The sequence below is a fragment of the Nanorana parkeri genome, unplaced genomic scaffold (assembly GCF_000935625.1).
Source record: "Nanorana parkeri isolate BGI_ZX_2015 unplaced genomic scaffold, ASM93562v1 scaffold2745, whole genome shotgun sequence".
Lineage (NCBI taxonomy): Eukaryota > Metazoa > Chordata > Amphibia > Anura > Dicroglossidae > Nanorana > Nanorana parkeri.
Window position 1 is genome coordinate 34,812 of NW_017309013.1, and position 23,937 is coordinate 58,748.

A 23,937-nucleotide genomic window follows, 5' to 3' on the forward strand; every position below is an offset into this window, starting at 1 on the left:
GGGGAATTTGCCCTGGACCATGGGGGGGGGGGGCTGTTTTTTTCAATGGTGGCAGACGCCAGACTGCGCCGTCAGCAGCTCTGTCGGCGTTCTGCCCAGCTGACTGATGTCACTGGTTGCAAGGAGCTAGGCAGGACGCAAGCTAGAGCATCCCCCCACAGCTCCTGGCAACCGGTGACATCAGTGAGTGGAAAGCCGCACCACAAAGAGCGTCACGGGTTGCTAAGAGCTCTCAGTAACCTGGGACACTGTGGCCGCATCCCATCATCAACCCCCCACCCCCTGGCTGATCTCCAATGAGATGTTACTTTATATGTGTTACATGACTTAATTCACAAAGTATAACTTAAAGTGGAAGTAATATTTAACACATGCTGATTGGTAGACATTTAAAGGGCAATAGGGACTGCGTTAGTCTCTTCTGCCATAAAAGCTTCTTCCTACCATTCTGCAATTTTGTTTTCCTGTGCCTTGCGCTGTGCATTCCCCATTTGTCACTGCAATCCTTGAAGTGACATTAAACCCTCAGATTTTTTACATAAACCAATACTGTAATGCGCGCCTTACTGTAATCCATGGTTGTTTCCCTTCTCTTTGCTGCTCTTCCTTTTAAATCCTCATGTCTTCTCATGCTGGGGGAGAACTTCCCTTTGCAGCTGAGTGCCTCTTCCTGTAGTGCTGGCTCAGGTTACAAACCTACACACAGACACCATGGGTGTGATTTACTAACCTAAAACACACGCACGCACCAGGTGCGTGTGATTTTCACACAGCAAAACGTATTTATCAACCAAAAAGTCTCTAAAAGCATATTTCCACTAATGCCATATATGGAAAAATCATGCACATGATGCATATAAAATGCTGCTTCACAGTTTAGACAAAAATGGTTAGCTCGTGCATTTACATTCCTGCATTCATCAACGCAAGCAACACAACGTAGAGCTAATTTACACAACATCACCTTGCAAATTCATGCAGGGCTTTGCACAACACACCTGCTGGGTGTGTACACACTACCAAGGTGTTTAGATTCCCCCCATAGATCATGCTGGGAGGGAACACACTACAGAGTGTATACATGTTCGTGGCGTGTTTATAAGGTTAGTAAATCAACCCCCATGTAGCCATTCCAGAGACAAGGCAGTCTGCTGCAAAACAGAAGTTCTGCCCAGCATGAGAAGAGATTTAAAAGGAAGAGCAGCAAAGAGAAGGGAAACTACCATGGATTACAGTAAGGCGCACATTACAGTATTGGTTTCTGTTAAAAAATCTGAGGGTTTAATGTCACTTTAAGGATGCCAATGCCATTATGGTGGTCAGAAGCTCTCTTACAGTTTCCTCGCCTCCTCCATGACTCTTCTGCGTTCGTTCATCTCTTTGCGCAGCTTCACCATCTCTCTCTGGATCTCCTCCTCCTCCTTCTTGGTCTTCAAGGCTTTCTGTTTGCTCTCCTCTTGGACCAGCAGCTGGGCCTGAGCCAAAGCCGCCTTCTTCATCGCCCTCTCCTGCTTCTGCTTCTCCAGCGCCTTTTGCCGCTGCGCTCGGTTCTCCTTCACCTGCGCAGATCATGTGACACCTTAACAGCAAGTCGGTGAAACGGCAAACGGCGCCGTCAGCAGTTTTACGGTCTGCAAAATGGTCAGCTAGTCAATTTAGAGATGTTCTATTGGCTTCCCGGTTATGTGATCACTGTAATTGGCTGTCACACAGCAACACGCCGGCCATATGAACACATACACATGGCAGCCCGGCATAAGGCCCAGTGCTGTGCTGCAACATATAGGGGTACAGCAGCAGCATTAAGGGGTTAATACCCTGTATGACCCCCCAGGCCCTGTAATCCCCTTGTGTTGTGTTTCAGCATCCCCACCTGCTGGTGCCTCACTTCCATGGTGACCCGCGGGTCCCTCTGCTTGGCCTTCCTCTTCTCCCCCTCCTCGCTCCGGAGGTTCTTGAGTATCCCAGAATCCACCACTTCTTTCTGGAGAAGCTTCTGCAGGAAGTCCTGGGTGTTGGTGTCCTCGGTCTCGTGCTCCAGATACTGATAGAGATCTGCAGGTAGACAAGGAAGGAGTGACACACTGAGCGGTCCTGTCATGTCATTGGTTTCACCTTCCATCAGGGAGATCTTTCTGCTACATTAAAACACAGAGGACACTGCGGTTTCTATATTGCAGCTTGCATTTTATGAATGGGTCACAAAATGCATGCCATGATGCGGCGTGAGCTAGGGGTGTATAGCCAAGGAGGAAGACCAGGACATATCTGTTATGGCTAAGGTTCATAACGGGTTAACAGTATTTGGTGACTGTTTTATTACAGGAGACATTGTTAGAGCTCCCACAACACAGACCAGGGCAAGCTGGGAAAATGACAGCTAACAGCTCTAGAGCCACGGCAGAGGAGGAAGACCAGGACGTATCTGATATGCCCAAAGTCCATAACGGGTTAACAGTGTTTGCTGGCTGTTTTATCACAGGAGATGTTGTTTAGCTCCCACAACACAGACCAGGACAAGCTGTAAACATGGCAGCTGGTCCTCCAGGTTTCCGACAGCTCTGAAGCCATGGGGGAGGAAAAAGACCAGGACGTACCTGGCACGCCCAAGGTCCACCGGTTAATAACGCATGTGGTTCAGTGTTTGATTAGACGCGTTTTGATGCAGCTCCTTATTAACTCCTTGCAGGCCAAACCTTACTTAGAAGTTCAGGAGGCAGTTCTGGAACACACTGCCCTGGATAGCAATCGGCAAATGCCAGGAGAAGCTGCCACCCACAAGCCCGCAGTGTGCCCGGGCCTGTAGGCAGAGATGCTGCCTGGACAGTAACACAGAAGTCTGGACCTTCTATAGATAGTAATCAGTTGATGGCCCAGTGCAGAAGAAGAATACCGTTCAGCAAGTAGGCTGTGCCCCCCCCCCCGCGGGTCAGTTATATATCCCGCTCTATAGAGGAGCATGGGGCCGAAATGAAAGACTTTCACCATTGACGGGCCCCAGCTTTTGGTATGCCCTGCAGCCAGGCCAGGTCTGACCCACATGGGCCTTCAATATAACCAGAGAAGACGAATACTGCGGCTGATCACCTCTTGGGTGTGATCTGCATCTGCCCGCTACAGGAAACTGCAAGCTGGCGCCCTCTACAGGAAACTGCAAGCTGGCGCCCACTAGAGGAAACTGCAAGCTAGCACCCGCTACAGGAAACTGCAAGCTGGCGCCCTCTACAGGAAACTGCAAGCTGGTGCCTTCTACAGGAAACTGCAAGGTGGCGCCCACTAGAGGAAACTGCAAGCTAGCACCCGCTACAGGAAACTGCAAGCTGGTGCCTTCTACAGGAAACTGCAAGCTGGTGCCTTCTACAGGAAACTGCAAGCTGGCGCCCTCTACAGGAAGCTGCAAGCTGGCGCCCTCTACAGGAAACTGCAAGCTGGTGCCTTCTACAGGAAACTGCAAGCTGGCGCCCTCTACAGGAAACTGCAAGCTGGCGCCCTCTACAGGAAACTGCAAGCTGGCGCCCACTAGAGGAAACTGCAAGCTGGCGCCCACTAGAGGAAACTGCAAGCTGGCGCCCACTAGAGGAAACTGCAAGCTGGCGCCCTCTACAGGAAACTGCAAGCTGGCGCCCTCTACAGGAAACTGCAAGCTGGCGCCCTCAACAGGAAACTGCAAGCCGGCGCCCTCAACAGGAAACTGCAAGCCGGCGCCCTCAACAGGAAACTGCAAGCTGGCGCCCTCAACAGGAAACTGCAAGCTGGCGCCCTCAACAGGAAACTGCAAGCTGGCGCCCTCTACAGGAGACTGCAAGCTGGCGCCCTCTACAGGAAACTGCAAGCTGGCGCCCTCTACAGGAAACTGCGAGCTGGCGCCCTCTACAGGAAACTGTGGGCTGGCGCCCTCTACAGGAAACTGTGAGCTGGCGCCCTCTACAGGAAACTGCGAGCTGGCGCCCTGTACAGCCAGAGAAGCTCCCCGCAATCTTACCTTCAAACTTGTTGTACTTGATGAACTCCGGAGGGGGCAGTTTTGGGGGCTCTGCGGCGGTGTTATCCGGCTCTTCATCCTCTTCACTGGCCAGTTCCAGCCTCAGCTTATTGCTCAGCCACTCGCTCAGCAGCTCCTGGGCTGGGGGGTGGGGGGGAGAGAATGTGGAGTCATCACTCTATACACATGACACTGTCAAAGCAACTCAGAGACTGTAAAGCTCAACTCCTGGCAGAGAACTAACTACATACATGATATGGATATAAGGGGGGCTGCTTTGCCGGCCACATGATTTGTCTTTGTCCATCTAGTTCTCAGATTTACACAGCTGTGCCACACTGCATAGTACTGTCTGGCGCTTGAATAGCTTCCTCAGACAGCTGAGGAGCCGGAAGTGATGCAATCAGCTCCATTCAGCCGGGAGGAGATCGCCGAGAGGATGTTCGCTGCTCTCTCCCTGCTTTGCTGCCCGCAGACGCCCGCCATGCGGAGCCTGGGAAGCAAGGTCAGGTGACGTACGGAATACATGGTTGGCAGCAAAGGGGTTAAAGAGCCCAGGCACAGAAGCATCGAGTATTTTAAACGCTTACGTATAATCCACAAATGACTTTTTATTCACTTGAGGATGTGCCTCTGAACTTGCTAGAAAATCTGACTTCCGCAGGAAGAGTCAATTACTTAGCACCTCCCGCTCCCAGGTCATAGCCCTTCCCTTATCTGGGAGTGTCTAACTACTGTCTGCGCTGACCTGGCTCCTCAACCCGCCCCATACCTACATAATCTTTTATATCACTGCCAAGGGAATACTATAGAGCAGGGGTAAGGCAACCTTGGCCATCCAGCTACGGTGCAACTACAAGTCCCATGAGGCATTGCAAGCCACATACATGACTTCCAGAGGCAGATGCATGCTGGGGATTGTAGTTTTATCACAGACTTTCTATTTCCCCTGCTATAGAGAGTCACGTCAGTGACAGCTCTGAGGCTGCTGACATCACACCCAGCAGCAGTCCCAGGGAGGGGTGGTTCTGTGAGACCTCTGCAGAGAGACCACTGCTTCCAGAGGCCTCTGTTGTGCTTTAATAAATGTTCTCCAACACTTAATCCAACTGAGCAGCAATGATCTGACCTGTGTACAGCCAACATAAAAAACACAACATTGTACTTCTTGTTTCTTCCCCGGCAGCCCCGTCACCCGCCTCGGGTTTTACCTTCGGTGTAAGCGTCGTCGTGGTCGTGGAGCTGGTCGGGGGATTCCAGATCCAGTGTGGGACGTGGGGCTCTCTGTGCGCCCCGAGCCGGCTTTTTATTGGAGAACGCTTCAGAAACGGCGAATTCCGAGGCCTGCTCCACTCTCTGCGGATACCAAAAGTCAGGCGGCAAGAGTTAGAACTGAGGATTCACCGACGGGGAAAGTTCTGCTTGTGATTCACCATCATTACTGCAATGTGGCCAGATATCCACAAGGTGGCGCCATCTGTCTCATTGTTATTGTCCGTCGCTTGTTCTTATCAGAACGTATAAAGTTGGTGCTGGATTTTTTTTTTTGTATGGAAATTAATCTACCTGCATGTGTTCCTAGCGTGTTCCTGAGTTCTGTGACAGTGGTCAAAGTTCATCACCAAATAAGCACTCACGGTCGGGGAGGACGGGCTCTATTTGATCTGAACACTGATTGCAGACCTACCTCTGCAGAGAGACCACTGCTTCTCAAGGCCGTATTTGTGCTTCAATAAATGTCCTCCAATGTTTATAAGAGATCTGAACACTGATTGGTGGCTATAGGTCTGACTAAAGGGAGGCTGTTGGACCTCTGAAGAGACCACTGCTTCCAAAGGCCTTTAATAAATGTCATCCGACATTTTCAAGATCTCCGAACACTCATGGGGGAAGGGCTGTCAGACCTCTGCAGAGAGACCACAGCTTCCAAGTGCCTCAGTTGTGCTTTAATAAATGTCCTCCAATGTTTATAAGAGATCTGAACACTGATTGCAGAACTTTAAAGGAGAACTATGAGGGGGAGGGGCTTTTCACTCCCCTCATAGTTCTAGCCGACCTGTGACAAACTCATTGGTGGGAGGGCTGTCAGACCTCTGCAGAGGGACCACAGCCTCCCAAGGACTCAATTGGCCTTTAATAAATGTCCTCCAATGTTTTCAAGAGATCTGAACACTGATTGCAGAGCTATCAGTTCTGGGAGAGCTGTCAGACCTCTGCAGAGAGGCCGCTGCTTCCCGAAGCCTCAATTACCCTTTAATAAATCTCCTCCAATGTTTTCAAGACAGCCGAGCTCTGTGGCTGGAAGTAGCAAGGCACCTGGCGGGGAAACCCGGAAATGAGTGGAGGTTTTTAAGGAACGGCAGCTCCTAAAGAGAATGAAGTTCGGCAGAGGGGGGAGCACGGCAGGCGAGTGTGACACCCCCTCTTTATTGGGGAACCTTGTGTAGCACTTTTCCATTTTGTGACACTCTAAGTAACACACAATAACGGGGAACGTTGTCACCTACCTTGATCCAGTGCTCCACATTGTCGCTGTCAAACGCCGGCTGTGAACAAGAGACGGGACAGGAAGTGAGCCGGGACAGGAAGTGAGCCGGAGAATCACCTCATGACAACATTCCTGTACAAGAGTTTCAATGAGACCTTTATTGGCCTGAATCTGACCCCTCGCTAGGCCCCGATAACATGAAGGGAAACCCATGAAATCTCATATACGATGGATGTAAGTTGTTTCCAATCCATTTAAATCCCTGGTGATCCTACCATGATAGTCTTTGTTCAGGAACTTCCTGTTATGGGTGACAACTAGTGATGGGCTCGGGCGTGTTCGCAGGTCCACATGCCGAGCCCGCCAGGAAGCTGACAGCGCCAATCACAGGCACTGAGACATATCTCCATCTCTGCTGCTGCGGACCGGGATAATGTCTCAGTGCCTGTGATTGGCGGGAGCTGCGCACATGCCCGAGCCCACCACTAGTGACAACGCTCTGTCCCTGTCTCCCATTTATGCTTCTGTTTTGTTATCCTGTCATATAGGCTTCCAATGGAGACTATAAGCGGCTGTTTCAACTCACATTACACAGACGCATTGCCTCCACTGCCCTTGTGTTGTCACCATTGCCCACGCATTGCCTCCACTGCGCTTGTGTTGTCACCATTGCCTGCATGCTGTCACTATTACCCGTGTGTTGTCACCATTGCCTCCACTGTCTATGTGTTGTTACCATAGCCCATGTGTTGCCATCCCCTGCCTGTGGGTTGTCACCATTGCCTGCATATTGTCAACACTGCCCATGTGTTGTCACTAACGTCCATGTGTTGCCATCCTTTGCCTGTGGGTTGTCACCATCGTCCATGTGTTGTGCCTGTTACCTTTGCCTGCGTGTTATCACCCCTGTCCTTTGTCCCCCCCGCCATACTCACTAACCTGCTTGTATGTCACCTCAGTAGTATAGCACAATACCCCTTCTCTCCTCTCTCACAGGCCCCCGGCTATGCTGGCACCCACTCCCCGGGTCTCACCTTGCTGCCTCCCGTCCTCTGCCTCTTCCAGCGGTATAGCCCTGGCCGGGCCCCACCAGCACCTGCCCTCATATCCCCGGCTCCTGGCAACATTGTGCTCACAGCTCAGCTCCCTGCTGGGTTTGGGGCCGTCAAGGATGCTGGGATTGGTAGTCCTACTCGGAGAATTCCTCCACCGCTAACAATGTTGGCCGGACTACAAATCCCGGCGTGCCGTGCAGCGCAACGGAAGCGTCTTGCGGTATCTAAGGTAACAGAGTCTGGACAACTTGTGACTGCTGACAGCGGGCGGTGGATGATGACGTGGCTGAAGCGGATTGGAGAAGGCCGCTGATGGAGAAAGTGAGCGACTTCCGGGACACATGCACATGTTACAGGTGAGTGTAATTCAGGAATGAAAAGTGTCACCTCTGTCAGTGTGTCCGTCACTAAGCACTCTGCACCATGGCAGGGGAATCTAGATACTTCACTGGATATTCAGGAGGGGGATTTATACAGTACACAAAGCAAAGCAGAGACCTCTCCAGATGTGTTCTGTTCTGTCCAGTGTTTTCTCTCTGGGATCCTCTTATATGTTTACTGATTCCGTACTGGAAGTGGTTCTGTTAAGGAACATGTCACTTTTCCCATTCAAAACATGCAGACAGGTCCTGTTAAAGGACAACTGTACCTATGGCAGAATTGTCCTTTAATTAGCCCCCACCCCTTCCACACTAGATTACAGTCCTTAGTCTGTTTCTTTGAATTTTTGCTATGCAGCAGAGGCATTCCAGTGAAAACGTCCATGCCAGGTTTTCCTTTCCCATTCCTTCCTATGGAGAGAGCTGTATTCTGATGGGCCCCTGAGTACGGCTGACTTATTGGAATGATTAGGGCCGCACATACGTAGTAAGAGGGAAGACCTGGCAGGGATACCTTCACTGGAAAGGCTGTGCAGGGCCACACACCAGAGACCCCTGGTTTAGGAGGCAGAAAGTGAGGATCACCAGCACTCAGGAGATGACGTTCAAATCACAAAGTCCATTTATTCAGATAAATCGGCACATATGTGACCTTTATTGCCCCGTTGAAGGGACCCTGTGTGGTCCAGAAACGTTGGCTATATGTGACGATTTAGCTGAATAAATGGACATTATGATTTGAACGTCATCTTCTGAGTGCTGGTGATCCCTCACTTTCTACCAATTGATGAACACGGCGCCATCCGTGATTATCACTACAAGCACCACCATTGTGATTTGGTCTGAGATGCTGCAAGGAGTGCAGCGGGACACATTGTTATACTATGGTTGAGGAGACAGGTACGTATTTGAGCAAGGGGGGAAGGAGAATTACGGGAAGGAAGGAATCAGCAACAGCAGATTCAAGGTGCGGGGTTTAAAGTGCCAATGACCACCAATGATTGGGGGAGGGAGGATTTTAATTGCTACTACTTGGCTCCGTTTGGCGACTTTTCAAGGCTAAGCGCTCCCTAACCACCTAAAAGCCGCTGCAATTCCTTTCCAAAAAGTAGCGACCAAAGAATCAGATCACCTTGGGGTGTCTACTTTTCAAAGAAAAAAAACTGAATCATTTCGGGGTGCTTGTACTGTTCTGGCATTTTTATGTGATATGCTTCATAGCAGAACGTAAGTGAAACTTTTTCCTAATTAAAAAATAACAATGGTTATTAATTACAATCAGATGAAAGCTCTATCTGTATCAAAAAAACATCTACAATTCATTTGGGTTCAGTGTTCCCTAACCGAGTTATTGTCAGTCAAACTATCACAATGTCACTCAGCTCTGTGAATATGGACTTCCTTTTGTGTCTATTCATTTCTTCCTCTCTGTTCTTCCTGCATCTGACGGGTTTAGTTGCCATGATGAAGCTGACAATCAGTAAAGTGACGGGAAGAGCTCGCCTTGGAGTCATCACAAGCCTAGGACAGAGCGGGGAGAAGTCCCTGGAGGTTCCTGGATGTCTCCTGTACACGAAGACGGCATCTCCACCGCATCTCACCCACGATACACTGCAGACCATCGAAGGAGTCCCCCCTGTCACTCATGTCACACTCTCCTCACTGTAAGTACAACTTTTCATGAGTCCTCTCTTAGACAATTGTCTCCGGAGCTGGTGTCCCCATTGGATGTTTTCCCCCCATTCCTGACAACAGAACAGGAAACGCTTTCTTTAATGACACTTTTAGCTCCTTATCTGACTGCCGAAACTATGGGGGGAAATAAAGTCTGCTTGTGATGGTTTTGTTTGCAGGGCTGAACATCAGGAGGTGCTAGAGGAGTATAAAGAAGGAATTGGGAAGTTTGCTGGTAAGTACACAGGAGAAGATTTTACTGCTTGTGTTACTGGAACTGTCACTGAGAAAACCAATATTCTTGTAAATTATGATTGAAGTAGATATTTTAGGGGTATATTTAGCGTGTATGCTCATGTATTGCAGGACATTCTTTTGGCTAATGTTATTTAACACACCTATGCTAACTAGGTTTTTATTGTGTACTTTTATTGACCAGGTGACCGTACTGTTTTGTTGATTGTACACAAAGGAACAGCTGTAGGGAATGTTGTCAAAACCTGTTTAGTTAACTAACATCAAAGGGGTCATTAGACCAGCCAATCGGAAATCCTTTCAGTGTTAAGGTGCCCATGCACTTTACAACCCTCGCAAGACTTTTGTCTTGCGAGGGTTGTAAAGTACTTTAAAAAACGTACGACCGCCCATCTTGGACAGGCAGATCGTACTTGCGATCATCACAAGCCCGCCCCCCTGAGGGGCGGGCTTACGATGACTGCAATGAGGGGCGGGCTTACGATGACTGCAATGAGGGGCGGGCTTACGATGACTGCAAACGGGCTGTGTGTGCGTGCGCACACCGGCCTGTTCGGCAGTTGTCGAACCAGCAGGCCACTAACTCGCCGAGTATCGTACGATTCCCGGCGGGTTTTCTAGCCTGCTGATTCGACGGAAGACGTGCGACCGTTTCTACTGTACGATTCTTGCACGCCTTCCATACACTGCACGATTCTCGTACAATCGCGGGATTTCGCGCGATTCTCGTACGAGAATCGTGCAGTGTATGGGCACCTTTAGTGAATGGCACTAAACTGTATATGAATTCAGAGCTGACAGTGGCTAGAAAGAGATCAGAGTCATGAAGGGAGGCACAGAGGTGGATATATAGATTGGAGATATATGCTGGGTAGTTAGAAGTGGGTCATCATGGAACCTTTGGCATCTGAGGTCTAGATATTTTGCTCTGTATTACTCTGTTGGACTGTTCCTGTTCATTTTTTACTTCGATCCAATTAAACGCTACTCTCTGGAAAGAATTGAGGTTGCCTCGATTTTCACAACGCACATAAATATATATATTTGGGTATTTTATATATTTATACACCCGCCATATATTACATCACTACAAATATGTGTGTTCTCAGTGATGTCACCAGTCTCTAGTGAATGGATAGGCTGCATTCTCAGTGATGTCACCAGTCTCTAGTGAATGGATAGGCTTCATTCTCAGTGATGTCACCGGTCTATAGTGGATGGATAGGCTGCATTCTTAGCGATGTCACTGGTCTCTAGTGAATGGATAGGCTGCATTCTAAGTGATGTCACCAGTCTCTAGTGATAGGATGCAGTTCCTGTGATGTCACTGGTAGGATAGGCTGCATTCTCAGTGATGTCACCGGTCTCTAGTTAATGGATAGGCTGCATTCTCAGTGATGTCACCGGTCTCTAGTGATTAGATAGGCTGCCTTCTAAGTGATGTCACCATTCTCTAGTGAAGGGATAGGCTGCATTCTCAGTAATGTCACCGGTCTCTAGTGAATGGATAGGCTGCATTCTCAATGATGTCACCGGTCTCTAGTGAATGGATAGGCTGCATTCTCAGTGGTGTCACCGGTCTCTAGTGAATGAATAGGCTGCATTCTCGGTGGTGTCACCAGTTTCCATTGATCAGATCGGCTGTAATCTCAAACCATAACAATAAGTCACAACTGGGAGGACTCCAGCTGTTGTGGAACCACAATTCCAATGGGGCATTGCAAGACTAACTAACATGGCTCACAGCAGCATAATGAGATTTGTAGTTTCAGCACAGTGAACAGGAGTGTAGAAGTTGCCTACCCCTACCATAGCTGCTCTTACAGTACATACTGCTTTTAGTTTGCTTTGGTAAATTGGTAAATGGTTTAATTTTTTTCCAGTGAGTAGTTGTGTGATTTATTAATAATAAAGCTATGAATGAATCGGATGCGTCTTTTTATAGTTAAAAGTACAAAATAAATCTTGTTTTCTTCTATAAAGAAGTCAGAAAATAGGACACTTTGTTCATATTGATTTCACTTCCCCAGAACACGAAGATCTTCTTCTCGGTTCTGGTAATGGGTGGCGGTACAGCGGTGTGCTTTGTAGTCATAGTGGCAGCTCCTCGTCCTGCGTGGGGTTGTTTATCGCTTCTTCTCTGATTAGTGTGGTCGGAAAGTGGTGACTACAGGAAGTCCAGGACAGGAAGTGACCCTGTTAACAGCCTCGCTTTGTGTTTTGTTTTGTGCAGGTCTGTCAGACGCAGTCTTGTATTGTTCTGTCAGTGACCCCGTCACCCCCAGCCCCAACGGATACAACACCAACAAGGTAAAGTTCTCTGCGCAGCATCCTTAGATAAAATGTGACGTCAACCCAAATTTCATTTAACGTTTTCATCAATAAAGCTCTTATGTTCCCTCGGATAATACGTCTTATGTTTCATCAAACCGCGCTGATGTAACATGAGCGTACCGTCCACCTAATATTGGGTTATATGTGATCTGTTGCCTTAAAGTGAACCTGTAGAATAAACAGGATAAATATATACAGTGACCAGCCATAACATTATGAAGCCCCGCCTAATATTGAGTAGGTCCCCCTTCTCCTGACCCGTCCAGGCATGAACTCCACTAGACCTCTGAAGGTGTGCTGTGGTATCTGGCACCAAGCCGTCAGTAGCAGATCCTTTAAGTCCTGTAAGTTGTGAGGTGATCGGCCTCCATGGATCGGACTTGTTTTTCCTGCACATCCCACAGATGATCGATTGGATTGAGATCTGGAGAATTTGTAGGCCAAGTACCCCTCAAACTCCTTGTTATGTTCCTCAAACCATTCTTGAACCATTTTTGCAGTGTGGCAGGGCGCATTATCCTGCTGAAAGAGGCCACTGCCGTCAGAGAATACCGTGTAGGGGGGTACTTGGTCAGTAACAATGTTTAGGTCGGTGGGATGTGTCAGAGTGACATCCACATGAATGGCAGGACCCGAGGTTTCCCAGCAGAACATTGCCCAAAACATCACACTGCCTCCGCCAGCGTGTCTTCTTCCCATAGTGCACCCTGGTCCCATCTCTTCCCCAGGTTAGTGACACACACGCACCCGGCTGTCCACATGATGTAAAAGAAAATGTGATCCATCAGACCAGGCCACCTTCTTCCATTGCTCCGTGGTCCAGTTCTCATGCTCTTGTGCCCATTGTAGGCGCTTTTGGTGGTGGATACGGGTCAGCATGGGCACCCTGACCAGTCTGCGGCTACACAACCCTGTACGTAACAAACTGCGATGCTCTGTGTGTTCAGACACCTTTCTATCAGAACCAACATTCAGTTATTCAGCAATATGAGCTCCAGTAGCTCTTTTATTGGATCGGACTACACGGGCCAACCTTCGCTCCCCTCATACATCAATGAGCCTTGGCTGCTCATGGCCTGTCACCAGTTCACTTGTTTTCCTTCCTTGGACCACTTTTGGTCGGTCCTGACCATTGCAGACCGGGAACATCCCACAAGAGCTGCAGTTTTGGGGATGTTCTGACCCAGTCGTCTAGACTTCACAATTTGGTCCTTGCGAAAGTCCCTCAAATCCTCACACTTGTCCATTTTCTTCTGCTTCCAACACATCAACTTCAAGGAGAAAATGTAGCAATAAAATAAATATATTTCTATTTAGGTTTGTTGAGTCAGGTTTAGGTTTTTTTCTAGTGTCTATTGTTCTGCATCTTATTACTGGAGACTCTGAACTTTGTAATCTGGAGTCACTTTGTTCTTCTGTTTTAATTATAGTCAGCCGATACCATTCTTGCCCCCTGTTCTCTCCCCCTACTGGCGAAGGGACATACCTGGTACTTCCAGATGTGGAGAGCATGCGGCTCTTTACCTTCCCTTTATCTGTGCAACTGCTGGGTGTCAGCAGCCAATCGTAAGTCCCGAGTCCTGTCACATGGGGGGCAGGGGGACCCCTCCTGTAGGCTCTGTTTGGAGTGAACTAAACTTCTCTTACCTGACCCTAGTGGGCACACTGGGGGAGGGGGCCAAAGAACTACAAATCCAGGACTGGTAAGTATTATGTGTCCTATTACTGACTTGCATAGGGTTTTGGGAACTACTGAGCAGGCGTTTTCTCCTCCACAGACAGTGTCAGTGTGGGGTTCTGGAGGGCGGATCGAGCTGACCCCTCAGAAGTTCATGTCCATCCAGAGCGCTCTGAAGGTGGACTGGTTCCAGTGTCTGGCCGATGGTGAGGTGATGCCCAGCGGCTGCTCCAGGAAGAGGGCAAAGAAGTCGGTTGACCGCTCCCTGAGCTTTTTGGATGAATGTCTTCAGCTACTGGCAAAGAACGATGTGAGTGCGGCTTTGGGAGGGATCTGTACATTGTATTTTGTGTAATGAAAATGGTTTATACCCAGCAGCAAAAACGCACAAAGCAAAATGCTCTGCCTCCTCTAACCAATAATGGCAAATGGATCACCATTGGTGGATAGGGGTTCCTGTTCACCCTCCATATGATATCTTAAGATATTGCATGAAAATCATTCATAAAAAAAAGTCTTTGACGCGTTCAAGCCAAAAAGGCCTTAATTTATGAGGCTATAGCCTTAAGGCTATGAGCCATGGACTATGATTAAGGCCTTTTTGGCTGAAACGCATCAACATGTTTCTGCTGCTTTTACACATCTATTAATAAAGGATTTTTTATGAAGGATCCTTAGGTGGGATCTTAAGATATACCAAGATTTAAGAGTCCCCACTTGCATCTAGTAGTGTATCTGGGTTGCTTCATACTCGCTCCCCTCTGGGGGTACACACCGCTTCCACATCATACATGTTATGTTAGTTATAAATTGTGCCGAACAGACATCTCCTTTAATAAACAGAGTCCATCTGATCTGCAATGTTGGACATTTCTGGCCTCAGGTACTGAAGGATAAGGTTGTGATCGGGGCCATTGAAGGAGGCGACCTCCTGGACGAGAGGCTGAGGTCGGCACGCGAGACAGCAAAGAGGCCTGTGGGAGGATTCTTATTGGATGCATTCCAGGGGACCGCGATGACCCAGGAAACAAAACTGAACCTCATCTCGTCTGTAACGGCAGAGCTGCCAGAGGAGAAGCCAAGGTACCTTCCTTCTTATCTTCTCTGTTACATATTTTACTTATTAAATGGACTTCCCATTTCAGTGTTTGGTGGATGCTGGAGAGTTAAACCCCCTGACAGTCTCTCCTATCTCTCGCAGACTCTGTTAGTGAGCTCACTGCACTGGTTCTGCATGCCACCTGTGCCCATTATAGGGGACTTTTATCATCCCCACATTGAATTCCCAGGTCTGTATACCTGTGCTGAGTTCCCGGGTCTGTACACCTGCTGTGCCCATTATGAGGCCCTCTCACCATCCCTGTGCCGGGTTCCCGGGTCTGTACACCTGATGTGCCCATTATGAGGGCCTCCCACAACCCCTGTGCCGAGTTCCCGGGTCTGTCCACCCGCTGTGCCCATTATGAGGCCCTCTCACCATCCCTGTGCCGGGTTCCCGGGTCTGTCCACCCGCTGTGCCCATTATGAGGGGCTCCCACCATCCCTGTGCTGAGTTCCAGGTCTGTACACCTGCAGTGCCCATTATGAGGGATTCCCACCATCCCTGTGCTGAGTTCCAGGGTCTGTACACCTGCCGTGCCCATTATGAGGCGCTCTCACCATCCCTGTGCCGAGTTCCCGGATCTGTACACCCGCTGCGCCCATTATGAGGAGCTCCCCCCATCCCTGTGCTGAGTTCCCGGGTCTGTACACCTGCCGTGCCCATTATGAGGCGCTCTCACCATCCCTGTGCCGAGTTCCCGGATCTGTACACCCGCTGCGCCCATTATGAGGAGCTCCCCCCATCCCTGTGCTGAGTTCCCGGGTCTGTACACCTGCCGTGCCCATTATGAGGCGCTCTCACCATCCCTGTGCCGAGTTCCCGGATCTGTACACCCGCTGCGCCCATTATGAGGAGCTCCCCCCATCCCTGTGCTGAGTTCCCGGGTCTGTACACCTGCCGTGCCCATTATGAGGCGCTCTCACCATCCCTGTGCCGAGTTCCCGGATCTGTACACCCGCTGCGCCCATTATGAGGAGCTCCCACCATCCCTGTGCTGAGTTCCCAGGGCTGCACACTGACTGTTCCCAAAACTTGTGTGTCAAGGAAGTGTATTACAGTGAGTACAAAAATGCTATTTCTTTTCACGATTGGATAATTGATTGTGTGAGCTTCTCTTCAGCAAATCAGCCGAATTAGAATTCTGGAGGTTAGTCGCATTTTAACATATGTGGAGTTATTTTTGAATGAATGGATGACGGTATTAATGGTTGTTTTATATATGTGTGGAGCTTATTTGTAAGTCACGAGCTTGTTAATACAAGTGACACTAAACACCACGGTGGTGATAGAAGCAAATCCTCTAAAAATAATAATTTCCTGTTGTACAGTATTTGTGGATCTTCTTGCTATACTCTGCACGGCATGTTGTGGTGTTTTTAGTGCGTAGACTTCGTGCTGAAGTATTTTAACCTCTGTGGTTCCTGATTCCCCCCCCCCTCCTGTTCCCGGCCTGCAGGTTCATACACGGTGTTGGGCGGCCAGACGAGGTTCTAAACTGTGTTGAGCTCGGCGTGGATTTGTTTGACAGCAGTTTCCCTTATGAGGTGGCTGAGAGAGGCTGCGCCCTGTCCTTCGATCACCAGTACGAGCCGGACCCAGAGACTGCAGGTGGACATCCAAGTCCTGACCGTACCCCAGAGTTTAATGGTATCTGTGTGCTAAGTGTTGCCACATCATGGCGTCTCTCATCATCCTGTAATGTCTTCTGTGTTATAAAACTGTCTAGTATAACCCCAGAGTTCCTTGCAGTCATCAAAGCCCCGGTGCGCAACCTGTGGCCCTAGAGCCACATGCGGCCATTTGGTGGTTGAAGTGCAGTCCTCAGGCCCCAGCAGTCAGAGGTGATAGCAATATTTTGTAAAGGGGCCTTTAATAACAGTAACCTCTCGCAGTCTTGTTTAACATGTCTCCAGTCTCTGACGGTCTCCTCCAGGAAGGAGGTCCTGATTCCTCTATATAGATCTTTATTATCTCTAGAGGGATCTCCAGCAGGAGGAAGGAGGTCCTGATCCCTCTATATAGATCTTTATTATCTCTAGAGGGATCTCCAGCAGGAGGAAGGAGGTCCTGATCCCTCTATATAGATCTTTATTATCTCTAGAGGGATCTCCAGCAGGAGGAAGGAGGTCCTGATCCCTCTATATAGATCTTTATTATCTCTAGAGGGATCTCCAGCAGGAGGAAGGAGGTCCTGATCCCTCTATATAGATCTTTATTATCTCTAGAGGGATCTCCAGCAGGAGGAAGGAGGTCCTGATCCCTCTATATAGATCTTTATTATCTCTAGAGGGATCTCCAGCAGGAGGAAGGAGGTCCTGATCCCTCTATATAGATCTTTATTATCTCTAGAGGGATCTCCAGCAGGAGGAAGGAGGTCCTGATCCCTCTATATAGATCTTTATTATCTCTAGAGGGATCTCCAGCAGGAGGAAGGAGGTCCTGATCCCTCTATATAGATCTTTATTATCTCTAGAGGGATCTCCAGCAGGAGGAAGGAGGTCCTGATCCCTCTATATAGATCTTTATTATCTCTAGAGGGATCTCCAGCAGGAGGAAGGAGGTCCTGATCCCTCTATATAGATCTTTATTATCTCTAGAGGGATCTCCAGCAGGAGGAAGGAGGTCCTGATCCCTCTATATAGATCTTTATTATCTCTAGAGGGATCTCCAGCAGGAGGAAGGAGGTCCTGATCCCTCTATATAGATCTTTATTATCTCTAGAGGGATCTCCAGCAGGAGGAAGGAGGTCCTGATCCCTCTATATAGATCTTTATTATCTCTAGAGGGATCTCCAGCAGGAGGAAGGAGGTCCTGATCCCTCTATATAGATCTTTATTATCTCTAGAGGGATCTCCAGCAGGAGGAAGGAGGTCCTGATCCCTCTATATAGATCTTTATTATCTCTAGAGGGATCTCCAGCAGGAGGAAGGAGGTCCTGATCCCTCTATATAGATCTTTATTATCTCTAGAGGGATCTCCAGCAGGAGGAAGGAGGTCCTGATCCCTCTATATAGATCTTTATTATCTCTAGAGGGATCTCCAGCAGGAGGAAGGAGGTCCTGATCCCTCTATATAGATCTTTATTATCTCTAGAGGGATCTCCAGCAGGAGGAAGGAGGTCCTGATCCCTCTATATAGATCTTTATTATCTCTAGAGGGATCTCCAGCAGGAGGAAGGAGGTCCTGATCCCTCTATATAGATCTTTATTATCTCTAGAGGGATCTCCAGCAGGAGGAAGGAGGTCCTGATCCCTCTATATAGATCTTTATTATCTCTAGAGGGATCTCCAGCAGGAGGAAGGAGGTCCTGATCCCTCTATATAGATCTTTATTATCTCTAGAGGGATCTCCAGCAGGAGGAAGGAGGTCCTGATCCCTCTATATAGATCTTTATTATCTCTAGAGGGATCTCCAGCAGGAGGAAGGAGGTCCTGATCCCTCTATATAGATCTTTATTATCACTAGAGGGGTCCCCAGCAGAAGGAAGGAGGTCCTGATTCCTCTAGAACTTTCACAAATGTCATAAGGCAAAAGCTACATAATATATTTGTATTAAGCATTTAACAGCTATGTGGAGGATAGAATAGAGGTATATTGAGGCTGTTTTTCTTGTGACTGTCTTTGGTGGACCTTACTGGAAAACTGTAATTAGCACTGAGGGTTTAATACTACTTTAAGGTAACAGTAGCCCGAAATTCCTATTTAAGACTTTCCATCTCTATTTCCCAGCATGCCCTGCTACCCTCCAGTATTTTATCAGTGAGTCTGTTCTTAGCCTCAGAAACCCCAGCAAGTGTGACCATGTTATTCTCATTTCTAGTTCTAGACAAAGCCGAGCTCTGTGATGTAGAGAAGAACAGGGAAGATCAGACGGAGAATGATAAGCTAGAGCTGGACCAATCCCAGATGACCTCCTATGAGATCTGCCTGAAGGAGAAGAGGTCTGTATTGCAGGGCAGGAGTCCTGCCCAACCAACCATGTGTAGTCTTCCTACCAACACAAGGAAGACTTGAGCTGTCATGGGAGAGGCAACGCAGGCTGAGATGGATCCAGTGTTGTGACATTTCATCAGTTCCATAGGGGAGATGCTGCTCTTGGAAGAGTTTAAATGTCCAGTTAAAGGTCCCGACCCCTCTTGCTGCACCCCACCGCTTGTTTCTGTGATGTGGCTGTGCAAGAAAAGGCTCGTCTGCTACATCAATGGCCAGTATATGGGTTGGCATTTTCTAACAAAGCAAGTAGAAAAGATGGTTCCTATAGGTGCTCCACTGCAGGCAGATTATGTATTTTAATCAATGGCAAGTGCTGTTTGGTAGGGGGATGCGCCTGGGCAGGACATGAGAAATCTGTCTGGAGCGTTGGCTTCTGGAAGGGTCACCTAAGGTCTGAAGCCCCTCCAGCAATACCCAGTGCAGAGCAAGTAGGAATACAGCCTGTTCATTTAGGTAATAGCCCCTCCCATGAGGATCGGGTTGTCTAGGCCAGGGTCAGTAGCTGGATTCTTATGTCACATCAGGACTCCAAGGGCAAGGCCTCCTGACAAAACTTCCGGGCTCTGAGTAAATTTCATCCACTTAAAGCCCATCTCCGGCTTCCACAAAAAACGAAACTTCCAGTTACCCGACACCTTCCATGGTGAGCAGCTTTTATGGTGATTCTCGCCTTCTGCCTCACGGTGTCCTCCACTCATTCACTAGATCAGGGGTAGGCAAACTCCGGCCCTCCAGCTGAGGTGTAACTACAAATCCCATCATGAATCTGCCTGTGGGGTTCATGCCTGTGGCTGTCAGGTATTGACAATTAGGTATTGCAATGGCTAATGGGGTATGTAGTTCCACAGCAGCTGGGGGGCCGGGGTTTGACTACCCCCCTGCCCTAGATCCTGGTCCTCCTCTGGGTTAAATGATGGCCAGTGTCATTTAAACACATTTTTGTGAGCCCCGGGGGGCATGGACCTGCCCCCGGGAGGTCATCATCAGGCCAGCCTGAGCTTACAGTACCTCTGCACAGGACATCACCATGTGAGCTCAGTTCTGTGCCAGAGGGAGGATGGCCCACCACCACAGGTGTATTTTCTCTAATGTCATAGTTAAAGCTGAACTTCGGGGTAACTAGCAACACTCTGCCTTTCCTGGCACGACAACGCTTACTCACTCTACTGTATCTATGGAGGAGCAGTGTTGCCACCGTAGGACAGGAAGTGTGTACTACAGAAACCCCCCTCCCTCATCTCTACAGAACACACTTCCACTAGGTTATAGAGAGAAAGCTGCAAAATCTTCAATCCCCCCCAGTGTTGTCGGCACCTGGAAGCTTGCATGCATAGCGACTGTGTAGGTCAGACGCTTCCTCCGACGCACATGCGTTGTAACCCGAGGGCCTTGAGTATGTCATTCCAGGCATTGCGTCAGGCTCGCTGATAGTCTCCACCCACAGAGAGAGGCATATACCTTGGAAGTTTGTGGTCACATGACCACCATCTTAGTCTGTATTTCTGTAGCAATTTTTTTATGTTTTTCACTTAAAATTGTATTAAGCCGATTCCAGAGGTTGGGCTGGAGGTGGTCGTTGCATTGAATTGAGACTATTGCACCTCTAAGCACTTCCTGTCTTGCAGGTTCCGGGAAGATTTCAGGCCGCTGCTTCCAGGCTGCACGTGTTACTGTTGCCGCAACCACAGCCGCGCCTACGTCCACCACCTCCTGATCTCTAAGGAGCTGCTGGCCGGCATCCTGCTGATCATACACAACTTCCAGCATTATTTCAGCTTCTTCCGCTCTGCGCGGGCGGCTCTGAGAGACGGCAAACTTCATCTCCTCAAAGAGGCCATCCAGAGACGGGCACCCTGAGTCCACAGCCAATCCGCACCTCTGTGTCTGCGTTCCACTCCAGTAACCCACAGCAGCCAATCAATAATCAGCATATCATGTTTGGGTCTTGTGGTTTGTTTGTTTTTCTTTCCTCCACCATGTATTCCTTAAAGCAAACCTGTCATATAAATGAAAAGCTCCAATCCAACCTCCCGCCTTCCCAGTGCTTGGAAACAAGACTTTATTTTCTACCAGTCATTGAGGGACACAGCGGGATCCATTTGATCATTACCGGTGGGTTATAGTGCCACCCACAGGAGGGGGGGTGCTAAGTTCAAGTAAAAACAACTCGGGGAATGGCACCATCTAGTGGCCCAACCATGCAATTGCCAGACTCAGTTTTTGCCTTGCCTCCAAAGGGGAAGGACGTCTCTCATCCAGCTCCGGGGGGTTCAGAATCCCTAAGCCTTTTGGTGTCTATAGGGAAACATTTTTATTGAGTGACACAGGAGGAGAACGCTGCGTGCAACTAAGAAGCAACTATATGAAGGGCCACCATCTGGTGATCCAACCCTTAAATGGCCAGAAAGACTCTAGCGTTCAAGGAAGAAGGACCTCCAACCACCTATATGTTCAAGGAGGAAGGACCCCCTTAGCACCTAGCCTTCAAGGAGGAAGGACCCCCTTAGCACCTAGCCTTCAAGGAGGAAGGATCCCCCCCCAGCTACCTAGCATTCAAGGAGAAAGGACCCCCTAAGTACTTAGCGTTCAAATCCTAATATTGTATAAATGGTAGACAAGCCGTTTTTATAATGTGATATTAATAAAATGTCTTTTCCAAGCTTCTGTGATTTTCTACAACAGCCAGAAAAATCAAATAAAGCTTTTTTGCAACCATGGCAATGGCGGAAGGGTTCTTTAACTGCCCCCGACAACACTCCCAAGAATCTCCTGGCCGGTGATTGGCTTGCATCTCCCAGCAGATTTTATCTCATCAGAATACTGTGAATGATCATGTGATTTATTATCAGGCTGGCCCTTCCTTTAGGTAAAGACTTTTTAGTGGCAATCTCATGAGATGGAGGTGACGATGTGTATTATTCACTCCCCATCAAAAGTCTAGTTTCCCTTTTTAAGAGGTAACCCCAACACTAACCTTCCCGGTAACTCCAACACTAACCTTCCCGGAAACTCCAACACTATCCTTCTCTATAACCCCAACACTATCCTTCCCGGAAACTCCAACACTCGCCTTCTCTGTAACCCCAACACTATCCTTCCCGGGAGCTCCAACACCCGCCTTCTCTATAACCCCAACACTAACCTTCCCGGAAACTCCAACACCCGCCTTCTCTGTAACCCCAACACTATCCTTCCCGGAAACTCCAACACTCGCCTTCTCTATAACCCCAACACTATCCTTCCCGGAAACTCCAACACTCGCCTTCTCTGTAACCCCAACACTATCCTTCCCGGGAGCTCCAACACCCGCCTTCTCTATAACCCCAACACTAACCTTCCCGGAAACTCCAACACCCGCCTTCTCTGTAACCCCAACACTAACCTTCCCGGAAACTCCAACACCCGCCTTCTCTGTAACCCCAACACTATCCTTCCCGGAAACTCCAACACTCGCCTTCTCTGTAACCCCAACACTATCCTTCCCGGGAGCTCCAACACCCGCCTTCTCTATAACCCCAACACTAACCTTCCCGGAAACTCCAACACCCGCCTTCTCTGTAACCCCAACACTAACCTTCCCGGAAACTCCAACACCCGCCTTCTCTGTAACCCCAACACTATCCTTCCCGGAAACTCCAACACTCGCCTTCTCTGTAACCCCAACACTATCCTTCCCGGAAACTCCAACACTCGCCTTCTCTGTTACCCCAACACTAACCTTCCCGGAAACCCCAACACTAACCTTCTCTATAACCCCAACACTAACCTTCCCAGAAACTCCAACACCCGCCTTCTCTGTAACCCCAACACTATCCTTCCTGGAAACTCCAACACTCGCCTTCTCTGTTACCCCAACACTAACCTTCCCGGAAACCCCAACACTAACCTTCTCTATAACCCCAACACTAACCTTCCCAGAAACTCCAACACCCGCCTTCTCTGTAACCCCAACACTATCCTTCCTGGAAACTCCAACACCTGCCTTCTCTGTAACCCCAACACTATCCTTCTCTATAACCCCAACACTATCCTTCCCGGAAACTCCAACACTATCCTCTATAACCCCAACACTATCCTCTATAACCCTAACACTATCCTTCCCGGAAACCCCAACACTATCCTCTATAACCCTAACACTTTCCTTCCCGGAAACCCCAACACTATCCTTCTCTATAACCCCAACACTATCCTTCCCGGAAACTCCAACACTATCCTTCTCTATAACCCCAACACTATCCTTCCCGGAAACTCCAACACTATCCTTCTCTATAACCCCAACACCTTCCCGGAAACCCCACCACTACCCTTCTCTATACCCCCAACACTCTCCTTCCCGGAAACCCCAACACTATCCTTCTCTATAACCCCAACACTATCCTTCCCGGAAACCCCAACACTAACCTTCCCGGAAACTCCAATACTATCCTTCTCTATAACCCCAACACTATCCTTCTCTGTAACCCCAACACTATCCTTCCCGGAAACCCCAACACTATCCTTCTCTATAACCCCAACACTATCCTTCCCAGAAACCCCAACACTATCCTTCTCTATAACCCCAACACTATCCTTCCCTATAACCCCAACACTATCCTTCTCTATAACCCCAACACTATCCTTCTCTATAACCCCAACACTATCCTTCTCTATAACCCCAACACTATCCTTCCCGGAAACTCCAACACTATCCTTTTCTATAACCCCAACACTATCCTTCCCGGAAACCCCAACACTATCCTTCTCTATAACCCCAACACTATCCTTCCCGGAAACCCCAACACTATCCTTCTCTATAACCCCAACACTATCCTTCCCGGAAACCCCAACACTATCCTTCTCTATAACCCCAACACTATCCTTCCCGGAAACCCCAACACTATCCTTCTCTATAACCCCAACACTATCCTTCCCGGAAACCCCAACACTATCCTTCTCTATAACCCCAACACTATCCTTCCCGGAAACCCCAACACTATCCTTCTCTATAACCCCAACA

At 48.8% G+C, this 23,937-nt stretch overlaps 2 protein-coding genes across 3 annotated transcripts in view; one reads left to right on the top strand and one right to left on the bottom strand.

Moving 5' to 3' along the window:
- The window catches only part of CCDC191 (coiled-coil domain containing 191), a 24,441-nt gene extending 16,844 nt beyond the window's left edge, over positions 1-7,597 (bottom strand). The window contains exons 1-6 of the mRNA XM_018574116.1: positions 7,505-7,597; positions 6,490-6,528; positions 5,194-5,338; positions 3,983-4,123; positions 1,874-2,055; positions 1,336-1,559 (exon numbers count right to left, since the gene is read on the bottom strand). Of these exons, the coding sequence (XP_018429618.1) occupies positions 1,336-1,559; positions 1,874-2,055; positions 3,983-4,123; positions 5,194-5,338; positions 6,490-6,528; positions 7,505-7,597 (824 nt within the window). The remainder of the gene's footprint in view (positions 1-1,335; positions 1,560-1,873; positions 2,056-3,982; positions 4,124-5,193; positions 5,339-6,489; positions 6,529-7,504) is intronic.
- Positions 7,598-7,838: 241 nt separating this feature from the next.
- On the top strand, positions 7,839-20,851 carry QTRT2 (queuine tRNA-ribosyltransferase accessory subunit 2). 2 transcript variants are annotated; one of them, XM_018574117.1, is made up of 9 exons: positions 7,839-7,881; positions 9,346-9,569; positions 9,759-9,814; positions 12,068-12,144; positions 13,947-14,156; positions 14,730-14,929; positions 16,405-16,595; positions 18,769-18,889; positions 20,567-20,851. In XM_018574117.1, exons 1-9 carry the CDS (start codon positions 7,867-7,869, stop codon positions 20,796-20,798), a joined length of 1,326 nt encoding a protein of 441 aa, XP_018429619.1. In that variant the 5' UTR covers positions 7,839-7,866; the 3' UTR covers positions 20,799-20,851. The 2 variants fall into 2 exon arrangements, with proteins under 2 accessions (XP_018429619.1, XP_018429620.1); XM_018574118.1 differs by having other exon boundaries at positions 16,405-16,556.
- Positions 20,852-23,937: the final 3,086 nt, after the last annotated feature.